Source organism: Heterodontus francisci, chromosome 26 (assembly GCF_036365525.1).
Source record: "Heterodontus francisci isolate sHetFra1 chromosome 26, sHetFra1.hap1, whole genome shotgun sequence".
Lineage (NCBI taxonomy): Eukaryota > Metazoa > Chordata > Chondrichthyes > Heterodontiformes > Heterodontidae > Heterodontus > Heterodontus francisci.
In genome coordinates this window covers 61,624,388-61,648,098 of record NC_090396.1, presented here as the reverse complement: position 1 = coordinate 61,648,098, position 23,711 = coordinate 61,624,388, and the positions used below count along the sequence as shown (strand labels likewise).

The window sequence follows — 23,711 nt, the reverse complement described above, 5'->3', positions numbered from 1 at the left end:
GATTGGCCAAATAGCCTCCTTCTGTGCTGGAGCTATTATATGATACTATCTGGGCTGATTCCCTGACTGGACATTCCTGACACTCTCAGGGATCTGTAGGTGGGAATTCACAGGTTCGCAGTACCTGATTTTTCATCTGTTAGTTTAAAGGGATGTTAACTGCAATTTCTTGACCAGTGATCCCTGTGGCTGTTACTCCTCACTGGGAGTGCCTGGTCGGAGAATCTGCCATTTTGACCGTCTGGAATTCCCATCTCATGATCCCACGGGTCGTTATGCCATCGGTGCAGGATTTCTGTCAATCAACCACCGAAGTCACAGCAGGAGATTCGCAAACCCATTCAGAGATTCCACCCTTATCTGCAGCTCCTCAGACTCCATGCTATGTATAAGCTGCTCACCAAGACAAGCATGTCTGCTGGGCTAACTCTGAGCTAACTGGCTATTGGGATTTCATTTGTTCTCCCAAAACTAGTGAAATCACACAGACCCCTTCAAAAAACAACCATTTCTCAGATCACTGTCAACAGTGAACAAAACAATCTGTTGTTGTATTTCACTATGATAACCTGTGCTCGGATAACATTGGTTCAAAACAAAAAGGAATTAACAGACATTTCAGGCACAGAGAGATTTGTTTTGAAACAATCTCCTGTTATTGACTGTTATTCCCAGGGAGGAGAAACAGTTTATTGCATGGCTGGATCTCGTACATTTTTAACCAGATACCTGTTGTTTCATTGAGCAGATTTACTCAGAGGATGTAAGCCTTGATTAGTCAATTTATTTAATCATTTGATTGTATCCTGTTAAAAAGAAACTTGACTGATTTTTTTTAGAGATGTGTGTAGCTAAGTAGTTTAGAGCACTGGTCGTCTGACAGTCCTGGAACATATAATGGAATTAATGGTCTAATTCAGGCATGGTACCAGAGGTGATTTTGCCACATGATGCTTTCTCTAAAGGTTGCTGTCGAAGGGGCTCTGATCTATGAAGCCAACCAGCGTGCTTTATTTAATGCTAGCAATGACCTGAGGAAGCTCTCCTGCACTCTGACTTGAGTGTTTATTGAATTGAAGAAAAAAAGGGAAAGGAAGGAATGAATGAATGAGTGAATGAATGCATAGCTTCTTTCACGACCTTAGAACTTCCCAAAGCACATTACAGCCAATGAAGTACTTCTGAAGTATCGTCACTGTCATAATGTAGGAGAGGTTGTATGTGACATATGTCACCATGTTGGTAAACTGCAGGATGTTAAAAAAATTCCAGGAATAATTGGGGGGCCGGGGGGGGGGGGGGGGGGGGGGGTGGGAGGAAATGAAGCTGGAAGTGCAGCACAATGTGTTGTACAGTGGGAGCTGGGTTTCAATCTGGAGGCCCTCTGACAGCTGCAAGTACCTGTCCTGGAATCTCCATCGATGCAACTTGGAGATTAGAACTGACTATTTTCCCATTCCTACTGATGTCAAGTTTTGCTCCAATCTCCGTGGATCTCATAAGAATATGCCTGCGATAAAATGGGGATAAATCAGCATAAACAATTGGGGCCTAAAGAAAACACTAAAGTCACAACATTAATTTTCATTTTTAAAGAAGAAATGTAAGTCTCAACTCATCATTCATACAAGTCAGGCACAAGATGTCTAAGAACTTTTTCAAATTTTTAATATAACTTATACTGACAGAAAAAGGCAAAGGAACAGAAAATACAGAGCAGGCCTCAGTGAGGATGAATTGCTTAAAAAAATTGCAATAAAACATCAGAAAAATGACTCTGTGAGCCTCCAAGCAAATGCAATTGCAGGAAATTTACATATGAGGCGCTGCAATTTGGCGGCAGGGCAATTATTATGGGTAGAGATGCATTCAGCAGGAGGGTTCCGTAGATATTTGTAAGAGATCGAGGAGGTTTGGGCGTACTGTACTTACACGGGTAACTCGTTAACCCCCAAAATTCCACAATCTTTTAGGCTGCATTATAGGCACGCCTGAATTGTGCGTGTTTCAGGGCGTAAGTATGTGGTTATTCCAGGCCCCGATATCAACGTGCCTGCCCAGTCTTAACAGTCACTAATTCGTGCAGATCTGCAGCACAAAACTGCCCATAATTTAGCACATATTGGCATGAAATTTTAGAGTCTTATTTAGTATGGAAGAAAGAAATGTCTCTGTTAATCTTTATAAACATGCACAGAATTTCTCCAAGGAAAAAGGTATGCGTAAAGGGAAGTAATTTCAGTGTAAGCTGTAAACATGATGTAATTTAAATAGATTGGAAGGATGGGAAGATGAGTTTATGAGAATAAATGGGCAATAATTGAAGTGTAAAAGGACAGTTGAAAAAATGCGATTGATAAATCAGTACAGCTCCTAATCAGGAATAAGGCTAAACAACCATTGCAAAATAGGACAAGATTAAATTCATGTGTAATAAAACGGCAGAGACAATTAGAAGAGAAACGGAGATATTACTGGACTAATTGTGTGACTGATGATGGGTTCACGGTCTTGGCGACATGTTGCACCACATTCTTTGCAAACTAAAACCAGTGTGAGATGATCTCCTGTGGAAGATCTCACACCTGAAGGCTTTAATCTACTTGGCTGTCTCCTCAGTTATACTCTTATTCTTTGCATCGATGAGCACTCAAAAACAAAGTGACACTTAAACCCTGAAGATTTTACACAGGGCTTTTTCCTCTAATGATTCTGGTTGAATTTTGAATTACTCTGTAATAAATAGGCTGATAAGATGATGGCAGTCACACTGGAAGATCGGGAATGGTGACTTGAACCCTGCAAGGCACCCGAGGAGCTGAAGGTACCCAACGCACTGCACCTCTGGCCTTGCTTCTCCATATAACCCAACCCTCCCATTGCCTCTTTTGCTCCTTTTCCCCCTACTCCTCTTCCTCCATGCTGGAAAATTGCCTCGCTAACAACAGCCAGCCAGCAGTTTGGTAGTGGTGCATCGGAAGTGTGTTCTGAGCGACGTAGATAAGATGAACTGACATTATCTGGTTGTGACAGACCACTTGTGTGCAGGGTCACACAGTAGTAGCACCAACGACATGGTGCTAAGACCCCAAAGGGTCTTGAGGTTCGGTCTGCTTTCTGCATTTAACTGTGCTAAACCCCTGGGCCCTTTGGCTCTAGGCTCCTGAAAGGGAAAATGTTCCTTTTCTTGGCCTAAGGTGGACATCCCTTACGGCCAACATCCCTCTATTTGATTGGCACACACAAAAATAGCAAATGTGTGGATATATTTTGAGGTTAAAGTTCTAACATCACTTGTTCTTTATGTTTCAGGTGCACTGACCCTGGCTGGGATCTCGGTGTACATAGCTTATTCAAAAGCAGCCTTCGCCATCGCAATGCGTTTGTATGGACACAGGTTGTTTGACAATATTCACATTGGTTTCAGTTGGTCCATGGGCCTGGCCTGTCTCTCTTGTGTCTTGGAGCTCATTGCTGGGGCTTTATTTCTTCTGGCTGCCAAGCTCGCTGCTGTGCAACATCCAGAGCAGTCGGCAGCCATATGAGCACTATGTTAATGTACAGCCATGTTGCAGTTTGTTATTGTATTATTATTGTGCCAAGTTTTGTAATCAGCTAAATCCAAGAAACATGTTGTAGCCTGTGCTGGTAACTGTGAAACCTCTTCGCCACTTTGGAATATATTTTCTTTCATCTGGGTGTTATGTTTAATGAAACACTAGGTGTAAGTGGCAGCAAGATGATGAGAAAGAGTCATGCACTTGTTAAGGCCTTGTTAAAGGTCAATTAAGTGATGTTTACACAGAATTATATGGCAGGAGGAAAAGGGAATAAAAATTGAGTTCTGAACACATACTCAGGTGTGTAAGTTAGTTGTACAAGGGAAGGAGCAGGGGTTAGCACAACGGGCATTGCCAGGAGGATGAGGAGAGGGTGGCCTGAGAGTGTAAGAGCATAGGAGGTATTCATTACCTTGGAGCAGTGCATGGGGGGATGTTTGGGGGGGGGAGAGAAGGGGAGGTCTGACTGAATTCTGCCATTTCATCCAAAAGAGCTGCAGAGAGGTTTTCATCTTCCCTGCCTATAGGTGAATAGCACTCAGTTGCCCTGCCCCAGTCCACTCCAGCACATACAGGGGACACCTCAAAGGTCAGTCATTTTGATGTCCGCAATTCTGTAAGGAGTTAACTGAAACTCTGCTTCACCATTTACCCACCCATGTAAACTTCAGAAGTGAGCAGCAGCAGATCAAGTTAAAGTTTTCTCCAAATTGATGGCTTTCCCAAAGGTACGCAGAATCCTTGATTTTCAAAGTAATTCGTGCCTCAACCAACAATCCAATCTATATATAAGTGTTAAGAAAATGAAGTGATGCACAGTAAATCATTTGACTCCTGATGTATCTCCAATTACAGCATTGCTACCCGACCCGAACCTGACATGTGTTGGGTTTGGGTCTCTCTTCTGGGTCCAAAATTCGGGCTCGGGTTGGGTCGGGTCGGGCTGGACGTGGACAGAGATGAGGACAAACAGAAATAAGAGGCGAGAAGAGTGGGGTGGTGGGGCCGGGGGGAGGAGGGGAAAGAAACAGCTGCAAGTTCGGACATAAAGCACCCGACTGAAATTAACCCAATCCCTTACACTCTGAAATCAATCAAGTCTGGGAGAAACTGACAAGCCTGGGGAAGATACCAGTAACTGCACCATGTACAGAAACATCAATTGAGCTCTTGCTTTAATCTACACTTGGCCCAAGGACTTAAAATTGTCTGGAAATAGGGAGATTAAACTTCCCAACATGAGTTCTCTGCGGAGATTTTTGTTGTTGTTGACATCGGAACTTGATACAGTTCAGAAGCTTGTTTGTTACATTGCATGATTTCCTGAAGTGGATAATTTTTTTCCCGCGAGTGTTCAGGGTCACGGCGCCTTCGCCAGTTTGAAATCAGTTTGTTGTTTTTTTAAAAAACTTTTATGATGTTAATTGAACACGGGTACATCAACAACTGGCACCTGTACTCGATCACTGCTCTAAAGCCTGGCTACCCGACCAAACCCGAATACATGTGTCGGGTTCAGGTCGGGTCGGGCATTAAAAAAAATTAAAGGACTCGGGCTCAGGTCAGGTTGGGCCTGGGTTGGGTTTTAATTTTATACCCGAGCTAGGCTTTATCTCCAATCAGTGCCAGGATGGACCCTGTGGCATAAAAGTCAGATGACATTGTGGCCTTTACCACCAGTGGTATGCATTGTGAATGGTAGACTGTTTCTCCAGGTCTTGTTGACCAGATGGCACAGTCAGTCACACCTAAGTCTATTATTCTCTGCTCCTTCTTCATGCCCAGGTAGCTGACTCTTTGGTGGTAAACCTACTAGCTGGATTAGTGCCTTCTGTGCTATAAGCACTTTTTATACTCTCAGTGTTCCTAGGCCAATCCCCCCTCCCCTTTTTCCACCTGTTGCACTATAAGGTACGTGGCAAAGGTAGTCTGAGCTAGAGATAGATACTGTACTCTATTTTCAATTGTCCCATAAAGCTTTATGATACTGCACAAGGTATTCATGATTGCCCTTTGACAAACCCTTAACAAATAATGTTTGTGAAGCCACCTTTGGAACAGGAGGAGCACTGATGAATTGATGAACTGAGCACAGAGAAGCACTGATGAATTGCCTACTAATGCTTTCCACTGGCATGCCTTCACTCTTTACTCAGCCACGTTTTCACCAACTTACTGAAGAGAAGGAAAAAAAGACCAGTGTCATCCCAGAAATACCTACAATTAGCTGGCAAAATTTGAACCACTTAAGACATCAAAATAGAGAAGAGATGAAAAGGGAATAAACAGAAAATGCTTCAAACAAAATCTGAAAACGAGGTTTACTGTGAGGAATGAGGGTTCCAAGAGTGCTTAATCACCGGGCAAAAAAGCTAATTCCAAAGCACAATATAACAGACACACTGCCTGTTCTGGAACAAAACTGTCTCAATTAATCCAACCAGCACTAATTAAAGGCAACAGCATCCAACTACAGATGCACAATTAGGAAACGTTATGGGCACTACAATTATAGAGACAGCACACTGATTAACTTTGACATTCACATCAAACACTTCCTTGGGGTTAATGTATGCTTTCTTTCTCTCCTTCTCTGTTACAAGCAGCTGAGTAAAGGTTACACTGAGGAACCAAATAGTTAAAGCGGAGTAGTGAGATAGTGACACATCTGCTCAGATGTTATTTCCTGACCTGGCTTCTGTATTATGGTGTGAATTATCATGTTAATTCATCCTGAACAATACATGAGTAAACAAGAGGAAGGCAGTTAGGGGCCTGGTTCCAGGATTCTGCAAATACTGCTCTAAACCAAGTTGAAAAGACACCTGGGGATAGAGTTTCAATGAGAGCTCTCCCTCTCTGATTTTTCTCTCTCTCTAGGGAATTGTTTGGTCTCTCGGCTTAAATTCTTCCCTCCTCAAAAGTGACAATAGCCATTGTATTGACCTAATGAGATGGATTCGTCAGGTGGAGTACAATGTAGGAACAAAATGGGACAGTAGTATCAGGAATGGTACTTTATCACTAATGGCAACAGGCTCCATTTAACAGTGCACAGGGGGTGATCAAAATGATGATGTGTTGTGCAATGCCCAAGCTAATTGAGAAAAGACTGAACACTGTGAGATTGAAATAAAAAAAGAAAATGCTGGAAAACTTCAGCAGGTCTGGCAGCATCTGTGGAGGCAGAAGCAGAGTTAACGTTTCAGGTCTGTGACCTTTCATCAGAACAGAGATTGAATTTGTGCTGTGAAATTAATGCATTTGTATGATATTCCTTTGTTCAATATTTTAACAAAGGCTTAAAGCCGGATATTTTAAATGAGTTTAAACCAGGTTGTTTGAGAAATTGCGTGAATGGCTTTGTCAGTGATAGTGCACGGGCTGATTTCAACCTCTGTGTCTCACTATGTGGAGAGATGGGAGAACTGACTTTAAGTACCAGAAATGCATCGGAGAGGAAATAACAACGCCTCTTTGTTTTGCACAATGACTCCCCTGGGACACATTGATCATTCCAAGAAAAGGACATGGAACACTGCATTGATTTCTAGTTGAGCAATTTTGATTAGGCCCCAGATTGAAAACAAGCTACTGCAGGTCACATTTGATCAATGCTCTTTTCATACAGTTTTACCTAATAAGTAGGCTCCTTTGTCCCTTAACTGCAGCAACAAAGAAAGATTTGATGAAGATCCTTTCTCCTGAAGGCACATTTTCATATCCAGGCAATGTCTGATAAATTGTTGGTTTTATGTGCACTTCCTGTTTTCTATGTATAGTGAATCTTAAAAGTCTTTTTTTGGCGACTGTTGAGGAGTGGGAGGGGGGATAATGACGTGACAGCAAGAAGCAGCTTGTGGAACTTTTTCTCCAACTTTCAAATTTAATCCACAACCTTTGCACAATGTAAGAACAAACAGAGCTTTGTGAAGCCCTGGAGATGAAAGGTATAATAGCAGCTCCCTCAATTACAAAGCACAATACTAGGTACCTAAAAGCTTTGGCACAAGCAGTTTGTTCAGTTGAATTCAACCACCAGTACAATTATAAGCCAACTCTCCATATTGAGTTGCATTGAATATTTTGCTGATTCATTACCAGAACATAATTATCATTGTGCTCCACATTTTAAATCATATTTTAGCACTCCATTTTCATCCTTTTCCAAATCACTCAACAATTCTTAATTTTCAGCTTCATTTTCTTCTGTCATTTATAATAAATGTCCTTGATTTCAGAATTCCCTGGGGGGTTGGAATTGGACAGTCATTGATCTAGAAGTCAGCCATAAGCACAATATTGGGCCTGATTTCGTTGCATTGTTACATGAATGTCTAATTGCTTATTGGTGAACTTTACACTTGATCAATGGCAATGAAACAAACAGGACATCAAACTGAACATGCCAAGACCCCACTGTGTAAGGAAGTACTGAAAAAGGATTAGGTGATTCAACTCATCAAACCCAGTCCTTCGGTAGACCATGTCCAATCTTTCTAATCATGGTCGCTGCCCAATTTGTTTGACTACTTGATTTTTTTTCTTCTTTCATGGGATGTGAGCATCACTGGCAAGGCCAGTATTTGTTGCCCATCCCTAATTGCCCTTGAGAAGGTGGTGGTGAACTGCCTTCTTGAAACGGTGCAGTCCATGTGGTGTAGGTACACCTACAGTGCTGTTAGGAAGGGAATTTCAGGATTTTGACCCAGCAACAGTGAAGGAACGGTGATATATTTCCAAGTCAGGATGGTGTGTGGCTTGGATGGGAACTTACAGGTGGTGGTGTTCCCATGCATCTGCTGCCTTTGTCCTTCTATGTGGTAATCATTGGTTTGGAAGGGGCTGTCGAAGGAGGCTTGGTGAGTTGCTGCAGTGCATCTTGTAGATCTAACACATGGCTGCCACTGTGCGCCAGCGGTGGAGGAAGAGAATGCTTTAAGGTAGTGGATGGGGTGCCCATCAAGCGGGCTGCTTTGTCCTGGACAGTGTCGAGCTTCATGAGTGTTGTTTGAGCTGCACTCATCCAGGCAAGTGGAGACCATTCCATCACACTTCTGACTTGTGCCTTGTAGATGGTGGACAGGCTTTGGGGAGTCAGGAAGTGAGTTACTTGCCACACAATTCCCAGCCTCTGACCTGCTCTTATAGCCACAGTATTTATATGGCTACTCCAGTTCAGTTTCTGGTCAATGATAAACCCCCAGGCTGTTGATGGTGGGGAATTCAGTGATGGTAATGCCATTGAATATCAAGGGGAGATGGTTAGATTCACTCTTGCTGGAGATGGTCATTGCCTGGCACTTGTGGGGCACTAATGTTACTTGGCACTTATCAGCCCAAGCCTGGATGTTGGGGTCTTTCTGCATGTGGACACGGACTGCTTCAGGTATCTGTGAAGTCGTGAATGGTGCTGAATATTGTTCAATCATCAGCGAACGTCCCCACTTCTGATCTTATGATGGAGGAAAGGTCATTGATGAAGCAGCTGAAGATGGTTGGGCCTACAATACTACTCTGAAGAACTCCTGCAGTGATGTCCTGGAGCTGAGATAATTGACCTCCAACAATCACAACCATCTTCCTTTATGCTAGGTATGACACCAATCAGCAGACAATTTTCTCCCCGATTCCCATTGATTTCAATTTTGTCAGGGCTCCTTGATGTTACACTCGGTCAAATGCTGCCTTGATGTCAAGGGCAATCACTCTCACCCCACCTCAGGAATTAATTTTGTCCATATTTGGACCAAAGCTGTAATGAGGTCTGAGTGGCCCTGGCGGAACCCGAACTGAGCATCAGTGAGCAGGTTGTTGCTGAGTAAATGCGGCTTGATAGCACTGTTGATGACACCTTCAATCGCTTTGCTGATGATTGAGAGTAGACTGATGGGGTGGTAATTGGCCAGATTGGATTTGACTTTTTTATGGATAGGACATATCTGGGCAATTTTCCAAATTGTTGGGTAGATGCCAGTGGAATAAAAGCAAAATACTGCAGATGCTGGAAATCTGAAATAAAAACAAAGTGCTAGAAATATTCAGTCAGCATCAGTGGAGAGAGAAGCAGAGTTAACGTTTCAGTTCTGTGATCTTTCATCAGAACTGGCAAAGGTTAGAAAAGAATTCGGTTTCTAGCAAGTGGAGGGGGTGGGGTTTGGTGAGGAAGAGAACAAAAGGGAAGTTGTGTGATAGGGCAGAAGAGATTAAATAACAAAGCTGTCATGGGACAAAGGCAAAGAGCGTGTTAATGCTTATGGTGAAAGCCAAAACATTAGGCCAGAGAGAGTGTTAATGGCAGAATAATGAGCAGCTCTGTCTACATGAAAAACAGGCACTTGGTTAAAAAAAAAATAATTAAAAAAAATAAAATATAAAAAAAGGGCCAGTCATGCTGTTAAATTGTTAAACTCAATGTTGAGTCCACAAGGCTGTAGAGTGCCTAATTGAAAGATCAGGTGCTGTTCCTCGAGCTTGTGTAGATGTTCACTGGAACACTGGAGCAGGCCTAGGACAGAAATGTGGGCATGAGAGCAGGGTGGTCAGTTGAAATGGCAAGCAGATGGAAGTTTGGGATCTTGCTTTCAGACTGAGCAGAGGTGTTCCACAATCTGCAGAGGCGATCGCATTGTGAGCAGCGAATACAGTACATTGATACATTCCCTGGGAATGCCCAAGAACATCGCGTCTGAAGGACCCTTGAAAATACAAGCTGGGATGCCCAGAGAATAATGACACAGTGTGATGAACCCTTGAAAATGTTGACGCACTGTCAAGGAAACCAGGAGAATTCTGGCACTGTTTGGCAGGCTTGCTAAAAGTACTGGCAGTGTCCATAGAGTCTGCTGACCCCAGTTTGAAAATGAATGGCTTAACAAAGCAGTCATGTAGTGTACTGGATCAGTGATTGCAACACTGCTTCCCATTTTAATGAGAACTGCAAGTTTTACACAACTCACAGAATAATCAGCAATTTTTATTGCATAGCACCTTTAATAAAACATTCCAAGGTGCTTCACAGCAGCATTATAAAACAAAATATGACACTGTGCCACAAATGGAGATAATTAGGTCAGATGAGCAAAATCTTGGTCAAGGAGGTAGGTTTTAAGGAGTATGTTAAAGGAGGAAATGGAGGTGGATAGGCGGAGAGGTGTGGGGAGGATATTCCAGATCTTGGAGCCTAGGCAACTGAAGGCATGGCCACCAATGGTGGAGCGATTAAAATCACGGTGCTCAAGAGGCCAGAATTACAGAAGAGCTGATATGTTGGAGAGTTGTGAGGCTGACAGAGATTACAGAGATGGAAAGGGGTGAGGCCATGGAGGGATTTGAAAACAAGGATGAGAATTTTAAAATCAGCAGGAAAGCACATCATTCACACAATACAGTGATTTCCAATAACAAACACTACAAATCTGTGAGAATATTGCCACCGGACCTGGCAACTGGTTCAAAAATATCACACTCACTCCACCGAGAATATTGCATTCTTGTCCAAGCCATAATTATTGTATTTGAAGAATCACAGGATTTGGTTTATCCATTACTTTTTTGCTTGACTTTCTCTATCACATACTGCAATTTCTGTAAGGCCAGGTCAGTGTCCTCTTCTGTTACGTCCAGGTGCCAAACAGCTCGGACTGCACGTCCGTACATTGGGAGCAGTAACACTCGCACACCACGTCCTGTCACAGACACTTCCTCCTCACTCACCTCTGCCATCTTGTCACAGAATTCCTTGGGTGAAATTCTTGGGTCGTTCACTGTAAACATTAGGATATTTGTTTCCACGGCATCGATATTGATGTCACATATGGGGGAAGCATATGTCTGAATGCCTGTGAGCAAGATTTGACAAATCAGTCTCTGTAGTGTAATAAGGCAATAATGATAGAACATAGGAATAGGAGTTGGCCATTCAGCCCCTTTAACCTTTTTCACTTTTCAATGAGATCATGGTTGATCTGTATCTTAACTCCACTTGCTTGGCTCCATATCCTTTTATACCTTTTAGCTAGCAACAAGGAAAATAGTGACATCTACACCAGAATAGGTACAGACAGCACAATAAATAGCTGTTTACTGAGAAAAGCAACACAAACGCACCTAATCGAATGTCTTCCTCACTTGATATACTTGTATCACTCAGCCTTGTATTTTGTACTTGTTGACATCACTCATCTTACCGTTCTACGACCAGAAGCCCATTAATTTTCAGTAAAAATGCTTTGAGCTTTGCATCCGGCAATTAGCCTTTTGGCCAATTTAAATTGTAAAGGTCCCTCCACCAAACATAGCAACACTGGACACCAGGGGACACCAGATAGCCCACTGTTTTGCTATGGCACACACAATGAAATACACCTCAGATTACATAACCTAAAAATTATTTAGCACCACAATATTCCCGGAGATGATGGGGACATGCTTTTACTTTTAAGTTGTTCTTTGATCACTCCCAGTGTTTAATTATTATTCTGCAGCCGCGTGATCTTTGATTATAAACATGTAGAGATTATCAATTATATCACAGGAACAGGCTGCAAAGTTCAGCTCCTCATCTGATTGAGAGCCTCTGCATTGAGCCCTCTGTCAGAACTGGACATTGAACAGATTACTGCAGCAGTACCCTCAAACCCCTCCAAAAAATACAAGTCAACATGACGGATGGTCATTTATCAAGTCCTGATGAATGAGGAAGAATCAGAGGGATGGCTATCGTGGTCAGTCGCTTCCAGTTGCTGTGTAGATTTGTATTACAGGCAGTGTCATAACTGAGGGTCTTGGCTTTAATCCAGAACTGTGAAAGAGACTTTAAAAAGCCCAAACCAGTGACGACCTACAACCATCTCCTTCTGTCATTTTCATAGATTACAGTAGTTATTTAAATTCAATGACTTAGATCACCTGCAAGATGATAAAAATACTGTCAGCAGGTTACATTTGTGCAAATCTTTTTTTATGAGCTGAAGATCAGACTCTTAGATTTATACCACTTGCTGGTCTTGTGTGTCCAAATGTGGCCTCGTTCTGCACCCGAACGTGACCCACACTGTACCCGAACGTGACCCACACTGCACCAGAACGTGACCCCATACTGCACCCGAACGTGACCCCACACTGCACCCGAATGTGACCCCACACTGCACCCGAACGTGACCCCACACTGCAACAGAACGTGACCCACACTGTACCCGAACGTGACCCACATTGCACCCGTACGTGACCCACACTGCACCAGAACGTGACCCACACTGCACCAGAACGTGACCCACACTGTACCCGAACGTGACCCACACTGCACCCGTACGTGACCCACACTGCACCCGTACGTGACCAACACTGCACCCGAACGTGACCAACACTGCACCCGAACGTGACCCACACTGTACACGAACGTGACCCACACTGCACCCGTACGTGACCCACACTGCACCCGTACGTGACCAACACTGCACCCGAACGTGACCCCACACTGCACCCGAACGTGACCCCACACTGCAGCCGAACGTGACCCCACACTGTACCCGAACGTGACCAACACTGCACCCGAACGTGACCAACACTGCACCCGAACGTGACCCCACACTGCAGCCGAACGTGACCCCACACTGTACCCGAACGTGACCCACACTGTACCCGAACGTGACCCACACTGCAACCGAACGTGACCCACACTGTACACGAACGTGACCCACACTGTACACGAATGTGACCCCACACTGCAACCGAACAAGACCTCACACTGTATCTGAATGTGACCTCACACTACACCCGAATGTGACCCCACACTGCAACCGAACGAGACCCACGCTGCAACCGAACGTGACCCACACTGCAACCGAACGAGACCCACACTGCACCCGAATGTGACCCCACACTGCACCCGAACGTGACCCACACTGCAACCGAACGAGACCCACACTGCAACCGAATGTGACCCCACACTGCACCCGAACGTGACCCACACTGCAACCGAACGAGACCCACACTGCAACCGAACGAGACCCACACTGCACCCGAACGAGACCCACACTGCACCCGAACGAGACCCACACTGCACCCGAACGTGACCCACACTGCATCCGAACGAGACTCACACTGCACCCGAACGTGACCCACACTGCACCCGAACGTGACCCACATTGTACCAGAACGTGACCCACACTGCACCCGTACGTGACCAACACTGCACCCGAACGTGACCAACACTGCACCCGAACGTGACCCCACACTGCAGCCGAACGTGACCCCACACTGTACCCGAACGTGACCCACACTGTACCCGAATGTGACCCCACACTGCACCCGAACGTGACCCCACACTGCAACCGAACGAGACCTCACACTGTATCTGAATGTGACCTCACACTGCACCCGAATGTGACCCCACACTGCAACCGAACGAGAACCACGCTGCATCTGAATGTGACCCCACACTGTACCCGAACGTGAACCCACACTGCACCCCAACGAGAACCCACACTGCACCCCAACGAGAACCCACACTGCACCCCAACGAGACCCCACACTGCACCCCAACGAGACCCCACACTGCACCCCAACGAGACCCCACACTGCACCCCGTGTCCCACACTGCACCCCGTGACCCACACTGCACCCCAACGTGACCCACACTGCACCCCAACGTGACCCACACTGCACCCCAACGTGACCCACACTGCACCTGGGCGTGACCCACACTGCACCCGGGCGTGACCCACACTGCACCCGGGCGTGACCCACACTGCACCCGGGCGTGACCCACACTGCAACCGAACGAGACCCACACTGCAACCGAACGAGACCCACACTGCACCCGAACGTTACCCACACTGCAACCGAATGTGACCTACACTGCACCCGAACGTGACCCACACTGCACCCGAACGTGACCCACACTGCACCCGAACGTGACCCCACACTGCACCCGAACGAGGTCCACACTGCAACCGAACGTGACCTACACTGCAACCGAACGTGACCCACACTGCACCCGAACGAGGTCCACACTGTACCCGAACGTGACCCCACACTGCAACCGAACGTGACCCACACTGCAACCGAACGTGACCCACACTGCAACCGAACGTGACCCACACTGTACCCGAACGTGACCTACACTGCACCCGAACGTGACCCACACTGCACCCGAACGAGACCCACACTGCACCCGAACGTGACCCACACTGTACCCGAACGTGACCTACACTGCACCCGAACGTGACCCACACTGCACCCGAACGTGACCCACACTGCACCCCAACGAGAACCCACACTGCACCCCAAAGAGACCCCACACTGCACCCCAACGTGACCCACACTGCACCCCAACGAGAACCCACACTGCACCCCAACGAGACCCCACACTGCACCCCAACGTGACCCCACACTGCACCCCAACGTGACCCACACTGCACCCCAACGTGACCCACACGGCACCCGGACGTGACTCACACTGCACCCGAACGTGACTCACACTGCACCCGAACGTGACCCACACTGCACCCGAACGTGACCCACACTGCACCCGAACGTGACCCACAGTGCAACCGAACGTGACCCACACTGCATCCGAACGTGACCCACACTGCACCCGAACGAGATCCACACTGCACCCGGCGTGACCCACACTGCACCCGAACGAGACCCCACACTGCACCCGAACGTGACCCATACTGTACCCGAACGAGACCCACACGGTGCCCGAACGTGACCCACACTGCACCCGAACGTGACCCCACACTGCAACCGAACGTGACCCACACTGCAACCGAACGTGACCCATACTGTACCCGAACGTGACCCACACGGCACCCGGACGTGACCCACACTGTACCCGAACGAGACCCCACACTGCACCCGAACGTGACCCATACTGTACCCGAACGAGACCCACACTGCACCCGAACGTGACCCATACTGTACCTGAACGAGACCCACACTGTGCCCGAACGTGACCCACACTGCAACCGAACGAGACCCACACTGCAACCGAACGTGACCCCACACTGCAACCGAACGTGACCTACACTGCACCCGAATGAGACCCACACTGCGACCGAACGTGACCCCACACTGCGACCGAACGTGACCCCACACTGCGACCGAACGTGACCCCACACTGCAACCGAACGTGACCCCACACTGCAACCGAACGTGACCCCACACTGCAACCGAACGTGACCTATACTGCAACCGAATGTGACCCCACACTGCACCCGAATGAGACCCACACTGCAACCGAATGTGACCCACACTGTAGCCAAACGTGACCCACAATGCACCTGAACGAGACCCACACTGCACCCGAACGAGACCCACACTGCAACCGAACGTGACCCCACACTGCAACCGAACGTGACCCCACACTGCAACCGAACGTGACCCCACACTGCAACCGAATGTGACCCACACTGTAGCCAAACGTGACCCACAATGCACCTGAACGAGACCCACACTGTACCCGAACGAGACCCACACTGTATCTGAATGTGACCCCACACTGCACCCGAACGTGACCCACACTGCACCCGAAGAAGACCCACACTGCACCCGAAGAAGACCCACACTGTACTCGAACGTGACCCCGCACAGCACCCGAACGAGGCCCGCACTGCGTCCGAACGAGACCCACAGTGTACTCGAACGAGACCCACACTGCACCCGAACGAGACCCACACTGTACTCGAACGTGACCCCGCACAGCACCCGAACGAGGCCCGCACTGAGTCCGAACGAGACCCACACTGCACCTGAACATGACCCACACTGTGCTCGAACGTGACCCGACACAGCACCCAAACGAGACCCGCACTGCGTCCGAACAAGACCCACACTGCATCCGAACATGTCCCACACTGCAGCCAAACGAGATCCACATGCACCCAAGCAAGACCAGCAGTGCATCCGAACGTGACCCACACTGCACCCCAACGTGACCCACACTGCACCTGAATGTGACCCACATTCCTGGCTTAAGGAGGGACAGGAATGGCAGCTCAACGTTCCTGGTTACAGGGTTTTCAGACATGATGGGGGTGGGGGGAGGTGAGAAAGAAGGGGGAGTGGCAATTTTGGTCAAAGAAACTATGACAGCTGTGAGGAGGGATGATATGTGGGAAGGTTCATCAAATGAGGTCATATGGATTGAGCTAAGGAACAAAAAAGGGGCAATCACACTGCTGGGAGTGTACTATAGAACCTCGAACAGTCAGATGAAGATAGAAGAGCAGATATGTAGGCAAATCTCTGAGAAGTGCATGAGCAATAGGGCAGTAATAGTAGGATATTTTAACTACTCCAATATTAACTGGGATAGATTTAGTATGAAAGGAATTGAGGGAGCAGAATTCTTGAGGTGCATTCTGGAGAACTTTTTTGTCCAGTATGTAGCAATTCCAACAAGAGAGGGGGCAGTTTTAGACTTAGTTTTAGAAGTGAAGATGGGCAGGTGGAAGAAGTGGCAGTGGGAAAGAATTTTGGTGGTGGTGATCACAATTCAGTCAGTTTTAACTGGAAAAGGACAGAGATAGAACAGGAGTTAGAGTTCTCAATTGGGGCAAGGCCAATTTTACTAAACTGAGGATTGATTTAGCGAAAGTGGACTGGAAACAGCTGCTTGAAGGTAAATCAGTCTCAGAGCAGTGGGAGGCATTCAATGGGGAGATTCAAGAGGATCAGAGTAAACATGTTCCCCCAAAGAAAAAGGGTGAGATGGCCAAATCTAGAGCACCATGGACGTCAATGAGCTTACAAGGTAAGATAAGGCAGAAAAGGAAAGCTTGTGTTTGACACCGAGAACTCAATACTACAGAAAGACGAGAGGAGTATAGAAAGTGGAGGGGTGAAATCAAAAAGGGAATTGGGAAAAGCAAAGAGAGGGCAAGAAAGAATATTGGCAAGCAAAATCAAGGTGAACCCAAAGATGTTTTATCAATACATTAAGAGTAAGAGGATAACCAAGAAGAGAGTAGGGCCCAAAAAAGACCAAAAAGGTTTAACCCATGTGTAGGGACGGAAGCTGTTGGTATTGTTCTTAATGAATACTTTGCGTCTGTCTTCACAAAAGACAGGAACGATGCAGATATTGTAGTTGAGGAGGAGGAGTGTGAAGTATTGCATGAGATAAACATAGGGAGAGAGGAGGTATTAATAGGTTTAGTATCCTTGAAAGTTGATAAATCACTAGGGCCAGATGAAGTGTACCCCAGGCTGTTAAAAGAAGCAAGAGAGGAAACAGTGGAAGATCTGACCATCATTTTCCAGTCCTCACTGGATACAGGTGTGGTGCCGGAGGATTGGAGAACTGCTAATGTTGTACCTCTCTTTAAAAAGGGAGTGAGGGATAGACCAAATAATTACAGGCCATTCAGTCTAACCTGTAGTGGACAGATTATTGGAATCTATTCCGAGAGACAGGATAAACTGTCACTTAGAAAGGCACAGGTTAACCAAGGATAGTCAGTATGGATTTGTTAAGGGAAGATCTTATTTGACCAACTTGATCAAATATTTTGAAGAAGTAACAAGGAAGATAGATGAGGGTAATGCAGTTGATGTGGTCTACATGGATTTTAGCAAGGCTTTTGACTAGGTCCCACATGACAGACTGGTTAAAAAATAAAATCCCACGGAATCTAGGGAAATGCTGCAAGGTGCATACAAAATTGGCTCAGTGGCAGGAAACAAAGAGTAATTGTTGACAGGTGTTCTAGTGACTGGAGGGCTGTTTCCAGTGGCATTCCGCAGGGCTCAGTACTGGGTCCCCTGCTTTTTGTGGTATATATTAACGATTTGGATGTAAATGTAGGGGGCACGATCCAGAAGTTGCAGATGACAAAAAGATTGGCCGTGTGGTAGACAGCGAGGAGGATAGCTGTAGGCTGCAGGAAGATATTGATGGTCTGGTCAGATGGCCAGAAAAGTGGCAAATGGAATTCAACCTACAGAAGTGTGAGGTGATGCATTTGGGAAGGTCAAACAGGGCAAAGGAATACACAATAAATGGAAAAATACTGAGAAGTGTAGAGGAAGTGAGGGATCTTGGACTGAATGCCCACAGATCCCTGAAGGTAACAGGACAGGTCGATAAAGTGATTAAGAAGACATATGGAATCCTTTCCTTTATTAGCCGAAGTATAGAATATAAGAGCAGGGAGGTTATGCTGGAACTGTATAACTCATTGGTTAGGCCACAACTTGAGTATTGTGTGCAGTTCTGGTCACCTCATTATAGAAAGGATGTAACTGCACGAGGGAGGGTACAGATGAGATTTACGAGGATGTTGCCAGCTCTGGAAAAATGCAGCTATGAGGAAAGATTGGATAGGCTGGGGTTGTTCCCCTTGAAACAGAGAAGGCTGAGGGGAGATCTGATTGAAATGTATCAAATTTTGAGGGGCCTGGAGAGAGTGGAAGTGAAGGACCTATTCACCTTAGCAGAGAGGTCAGAGACGAGGGGGCATAGATTTAAAGTGATTGGTAGAAAGATTAGAGGGGAGATGAGGAAAATATTTTCACCCAGAGGGTGGTGAGGGTCTAGAACTCACTGCCTGAAAGGTAGTTGAGGCAGAAACCCTCAACTCATTCATAAGGAGTCTGGATATGCATCTCAAGTGCTGTAATCTGTAGGGTTATGGACCAAATTCTGGAGGGTGGAATTAGAATGGGTGGATCATTTTTCAGCCAGCACAGACACGATGGGCCAAGTGGCCTCTTCCTGTACCTTAACCGTTCTATGATTCTCTGCACCTGAATGTGACCCACACTGCGTCCGAACGTGACCCACACTGCGTCCGAACGTGACCCACACTGCGTCCGAACGTGACCCACACGGCATCCGAACATGACCCACATGGCATCCGAACGTGACCCACATGGCATCCGAACGTGACCCACATGGCATCCGAACGTGACCCACAATGCGTCTGAAAATGACCCACGTTGAGTCAGAATGTGACCCACGCTGCATCCAAATATGAGCAACACAGCGTCTAAATAATGTGCACCCAGGTTTCTGCCAGAAGCAGTGACTCTGATTCACATTGATCCACTCTTGCGGCCATGTCTCAGGCCTTCATTTGATACATCAGTCTTCCAATTGGAGCCTCAGGCCTCCATTTTAGGTCTCAGTCTGCCAACATAGGCGTGTGTGGATTTAGCTGTTACTGTCGTGCTACACAGAGCACCAGACAGGAGCTTCACGTGCTGTCCTTTAGACACGTGAACCATCCCATGGATCAAGCAGCACCAGGTGCAGGCCACTTCCTGTAACTCCCAACACACGGGTTATGCTGCTCATGCTGCGCTGGGCAAGGGAACCAAATTCTCAACATGTCATCGCGTGGGGCCACTTTATTGTGTATTTTGTTGCTGGCATGTAAGGAAATAGACAATGTTTTGGGTTGATTAAGTTGGAAATGGGGTAGAACTGCAACAGTCTATGTTAAGACACTTTTTAAAAGTACAGGAGGTGTGCCAGATAACATTTACAAATGGTAGGTACCTTGGGCAAATTTCCTGGCATTTCTGTGATCGTCCTGGAGTCTTTCGACCATATCTGATATTGAGATGAGTCCTGCTGCAGCTAGCACCCCTGCCTGCCTCATGCCCCCTCCGAGCAATTTCCGTACCCGCAGGGCTTGCTCGATGAATTCCTTCCGGCCGCTGACGAGAGACCCGACTGGAGCTCCTAAACCCTGTGCAATCCACAAACACAGTCAGTCCAATGAGGCTGGAAGAGGCTGACCATCCCCAGAGGAGGTTCAGACCACATTCTCGGTGAACACTGCTCCTCCAGGACACCTTAAGCTGCCACTTTCAAATCGATGCTGCCACTCAGTGCCAGGCCCTACTGTTGGCAGGCAGACTTTTCTATTCGTTCATGGGATGTGAGCATCACTGGCTAGGCCAGCATTTATTGCCCATCTCGAATTGCCTTTGAACTGAGTGGCTTGCTAGGCCATTTCAGAGGGCATTTAAGAGTCAACCACATTGCTGTGGGTCTGGAGTCACATGTAAGCCAGACCAGGTAAGGATGTCAGATTTCCTTCCCTAAAGGACATAAGTGAACCAGATGGGTTTTTACAACAGTCAACAATGGTTTCATGGTCATCATTATACGAGCGTGTTAATTCCAGATTTTTTTTTTGTTAATTGAATTCAAATTTCACCATCTGCCGAGGTGGGATTCGAACCCATATCCCCAGAGCACTAGCCTGGGCCTCTGGCTAACTAGTCAAGTGACATTACCACTACATCACTGCCTCCCCCAGATTGCAGCATGAAAGTGACATAGCCATGTACAAATAGTGGTGATCTCCCAATACCAGCTGCCATCGGGAGGATCGAGACTGTGGCCCAGTCCTGAGCTCATTCCACAGGTTGTGGCAATGCTGAAGAGACGGGGTTTAGCCTATGGTCATTGCCTGTTTATTGAATTATGGATCACGATTCGCCAGACATTGAACTGGAAACCTATTTAGTGGAAAATTTCCTCCCATTTATCTGATTTAGACTTGGGCCCAAATGTCAGGTGTGAAAGGACATATTCTAGTCGCCCAGTACCTCGTGTCTGAATGCAAAGCTTCTCAATGCTAGCAAGGTATGAAGTCAGAGCTGAAACTGAGAGGTGCCAAGTGCCATCAGGGATGGAGCAACTTACAGCTCTTTTCCCAAATAATAATTTCATTAAAATAAAAGCAAAATACTGCAGATGCTGGAAATCTAAAATAAAGACAGAAAGTGCTGGAAATACTCAGCAGGTCCGGCAGCATCTGTGGAGAGAGAAGCAGAGTTAACGTTTTGGGTCTGTGGCCTTTCATCAGAACTGGCAAAAGTCAGAAATGTAATGGGCTTTCAGCAAATGAAAGGGGAGGGGGGGAAGAAGAACAAAAGGGAAGGTGTGTGCCTGCATTTCTGTCCTTGGCCTGCTACAGTGTTCCAATGAAGCTCAACGTAAGCTTGAGGAACAGCACCTCATCTTCCGATTCGGCACTCTACATCCTTCTGGACTCAACATTGAGTTCAACAATTTCAGAACATGACTGCCATTTTAATTTTTAAAAATGTTAAATTTATTTGTTTTATTTTTTAATCATGTGCCTGTCTTAAATCTGTTTTTCATGTTTTTGCTTTTGGACAGAGCTGTACATTATTCTGCCATGAACACTCTCCCTGGACTAATGCTTTGTCTTTTACTACAACTACTAGCACTCCTTTTGCCTTTTATTGTCTGACATCTCTGACATTAATCTCTCCTGCCCTATCACACACCTTCCCTTTTGATCTTCTTCCCCCCTTTCACTTGCTGACCTTTGCCAGTTCTGATGAAAGGTCACTGATCTGAAACGTTAACTCTGCTTCTCTCTCCACAGATGCTGCCAGACCTGCTGAGTATTTTCAGTACTTTCTGTTTTTATTTAATAATTCCATTAGTTTGAAAACAGTAACAACTTTAGACATCTGTAAGTGAATAAGATTACAGACAAGGCAAATAGCATGACTGTACTCAGCATGAATGTGTGCTCACCCACAGCACCCAGGGGTGTTAGGGACTGAGAACAATCACCTACAGCACCCAGGGGTGTTAGAGACTGAGAACAATCACTCACAGCACCCAGGGGTGTTAGAGACTGAGAACAATCACTCACAGCACCCAGGGGTGTTAGAGACTGACAGCAATCACCAACAGCACCCAGGGGTGTTAGAGAATCATAGAAATTACAGCAGGAAAGACCATTCTGCCCACAGCCCTGTGCTGGACTAACTCCTTCATTGGAGCTACCTATTCTGATCCTGTGTCCTGTCCTGCCTCTATTATTTCATATTCTTCCTTTTCAAATACTTATCCAATTCCTGTTTAACTGATGTAACGGCCTTGGTCTCAATGGTCACTTGTGGTAAAACATTCCACGTTATAATAACCTGTTGTGAAAAAGTTTCTTCTCCCTCCTTCCAATGATAATCCTAGTGTATGAATTTTGTTACTGAGACACCAATCAGTGGAAACACTCATTATTTACCTTCTCAAAACTTTCAAACCCTCTCTTAGATCCTCCTTAGCCTTCTCTGTGGCAGTAAAAAAAGACCTAATTTTTCAAGATACTCTGCAGGTCTGACAGCATCTGTGGGGAAAACACACCCACCCCTCCCTTACCTTCACTTGGTCCATCTCAGCCTCATCCCCCACCTCTTCCTGAACTTCTCTGTTTCTAGCCCAGCGGACAGTCTTCCCACCGACATCTGTTACAAACCCACTGACACGCACAACTACCTGGACTGTATTTCTTCTCACATCGCTTCCTGCGGGACCTCCCTTCTCCCAGATATATGGTTCATACCTTGCTCAGACACATGGACACAGAGTCACAGAATCGCAGTATCTCTGAGGCCTTAACTCCCAAAGCAATGGCTGCGTTCATCAGGCGGGCTCCATCCATGTGGACAGGCAGCTCGTACATGTCGGCCAAATCTCGTACCTGTGACATGAGCAGAGAGGATAAAGGTGAGTTACAGGAGGATGAAAAGTACCTGCAAGCAGTGAATGTCACCATTTCCAGCTTCTCACAAGATGGCAGTTGATGGTGAAGAATGAAATGTCGCACAGCATTTAGCAAAATCATTTGTGTAAAATGTTACTGGGGTCCCGACTCTTGATGTTTCTGTACCTACTCGCAGTCAAGCCCCCTCCAGGACTGACTTGGAGTCTCCACGTTAATCTTCTGCACACTGTAGTGAACAATCCAAGCAATAATCCCTCATCTGTCATACGTCAGTTTCCACATGTACGCTGACGACACCCAGCTCTACCTCACCACCACCTCTCTCAACTCATCCACTGCCTCTAAATTATCAGACTGCTTGTTCGATATTCAATACCGGAAGCATAGAAATTCCCTCCAAATATTGGGAAGACAGAATCCATTGTCTTTGGGTTGTAGGGCTGGAGGAGGTTGCAGAGATTGAGCGGGGTGAGGACTTGGAGGGATTTGAAAACAAGAGTGAGAATTTTAAAATTGAGATGCTGCTTAAACGGGAGCCAGTGTAGGTCAGCGAGTACAGGTGTGAAGGATGAATGGGATTTGGTGCGAGTTAGAACATCGTGTCGTGTGGCACTACCACCATGCTAAATGGGATAAAATTTGA

At 46.3% G+C, this 23,711-nt stretch overlaps 2 protein-coding genes across 8 annotated transcripts in view; one reads left to right on the top strand and one right to left on the bottom strand.

Moving 5' to 3' along the window:
• tmem235b (transmembrane protein 235b) overlaps window positions 1-3,882 on the top strand; it is a 110,102-nt gene extending 106,220 nt beyond the window's left edge. Inside the window, exon 4 of the mRNA XM_068058366.1 lies at window positions 3,313-3,882. Within this exon, the coding sequence (XP_067914467.1) occupies window positions 3,313-3,545 (233 nt within the window). The 3' untranslated portion in view covers window positions 3,546-3,882. The remainder of the gene's footprint in view (window positions 1-3,312) is intronic.
• tha1 (threonine aldolase 1) overlaps window positions 1-23,711 on the bottom strand; it is a 111,675-nt gene that overhangs the window by 8,227 nt on the left and 79,737 nt on the right. For 4 of the 7 annotated variants that reach the window (XM_068058359.1, XM_068058360.1, XM_068058364.1 and 1 more), the window contains 3 exons: window positions 22,907-23,044; window positions 20,071-20,263; window positions 10,447-11,401 (listed from right to left, as the gene is read on the bottom strand). In XM_068058359.1, coding sequence (XP_067914460.1) covers window positions 11,100-11,401; window positions 20,071-20,263; window positions 22,907-23,044 — 633 coding nt within the window. In that variant the 3' untranslated portion in view covers window positions 10,447-11,099. Of the gene's footprint in view, window positions 1-1,391; window positions 1,511-1,651; window positions 9,573-10,446; window positions 11,402-20,070; window positions 20,264-22,906; window positions 23,045-23,711 lie in introns of those variants that run through there. The other 3 variants (XM_068058363.1, XM_068058361.1, XM_068058362.1) reach the window with 3 other exon arrangements.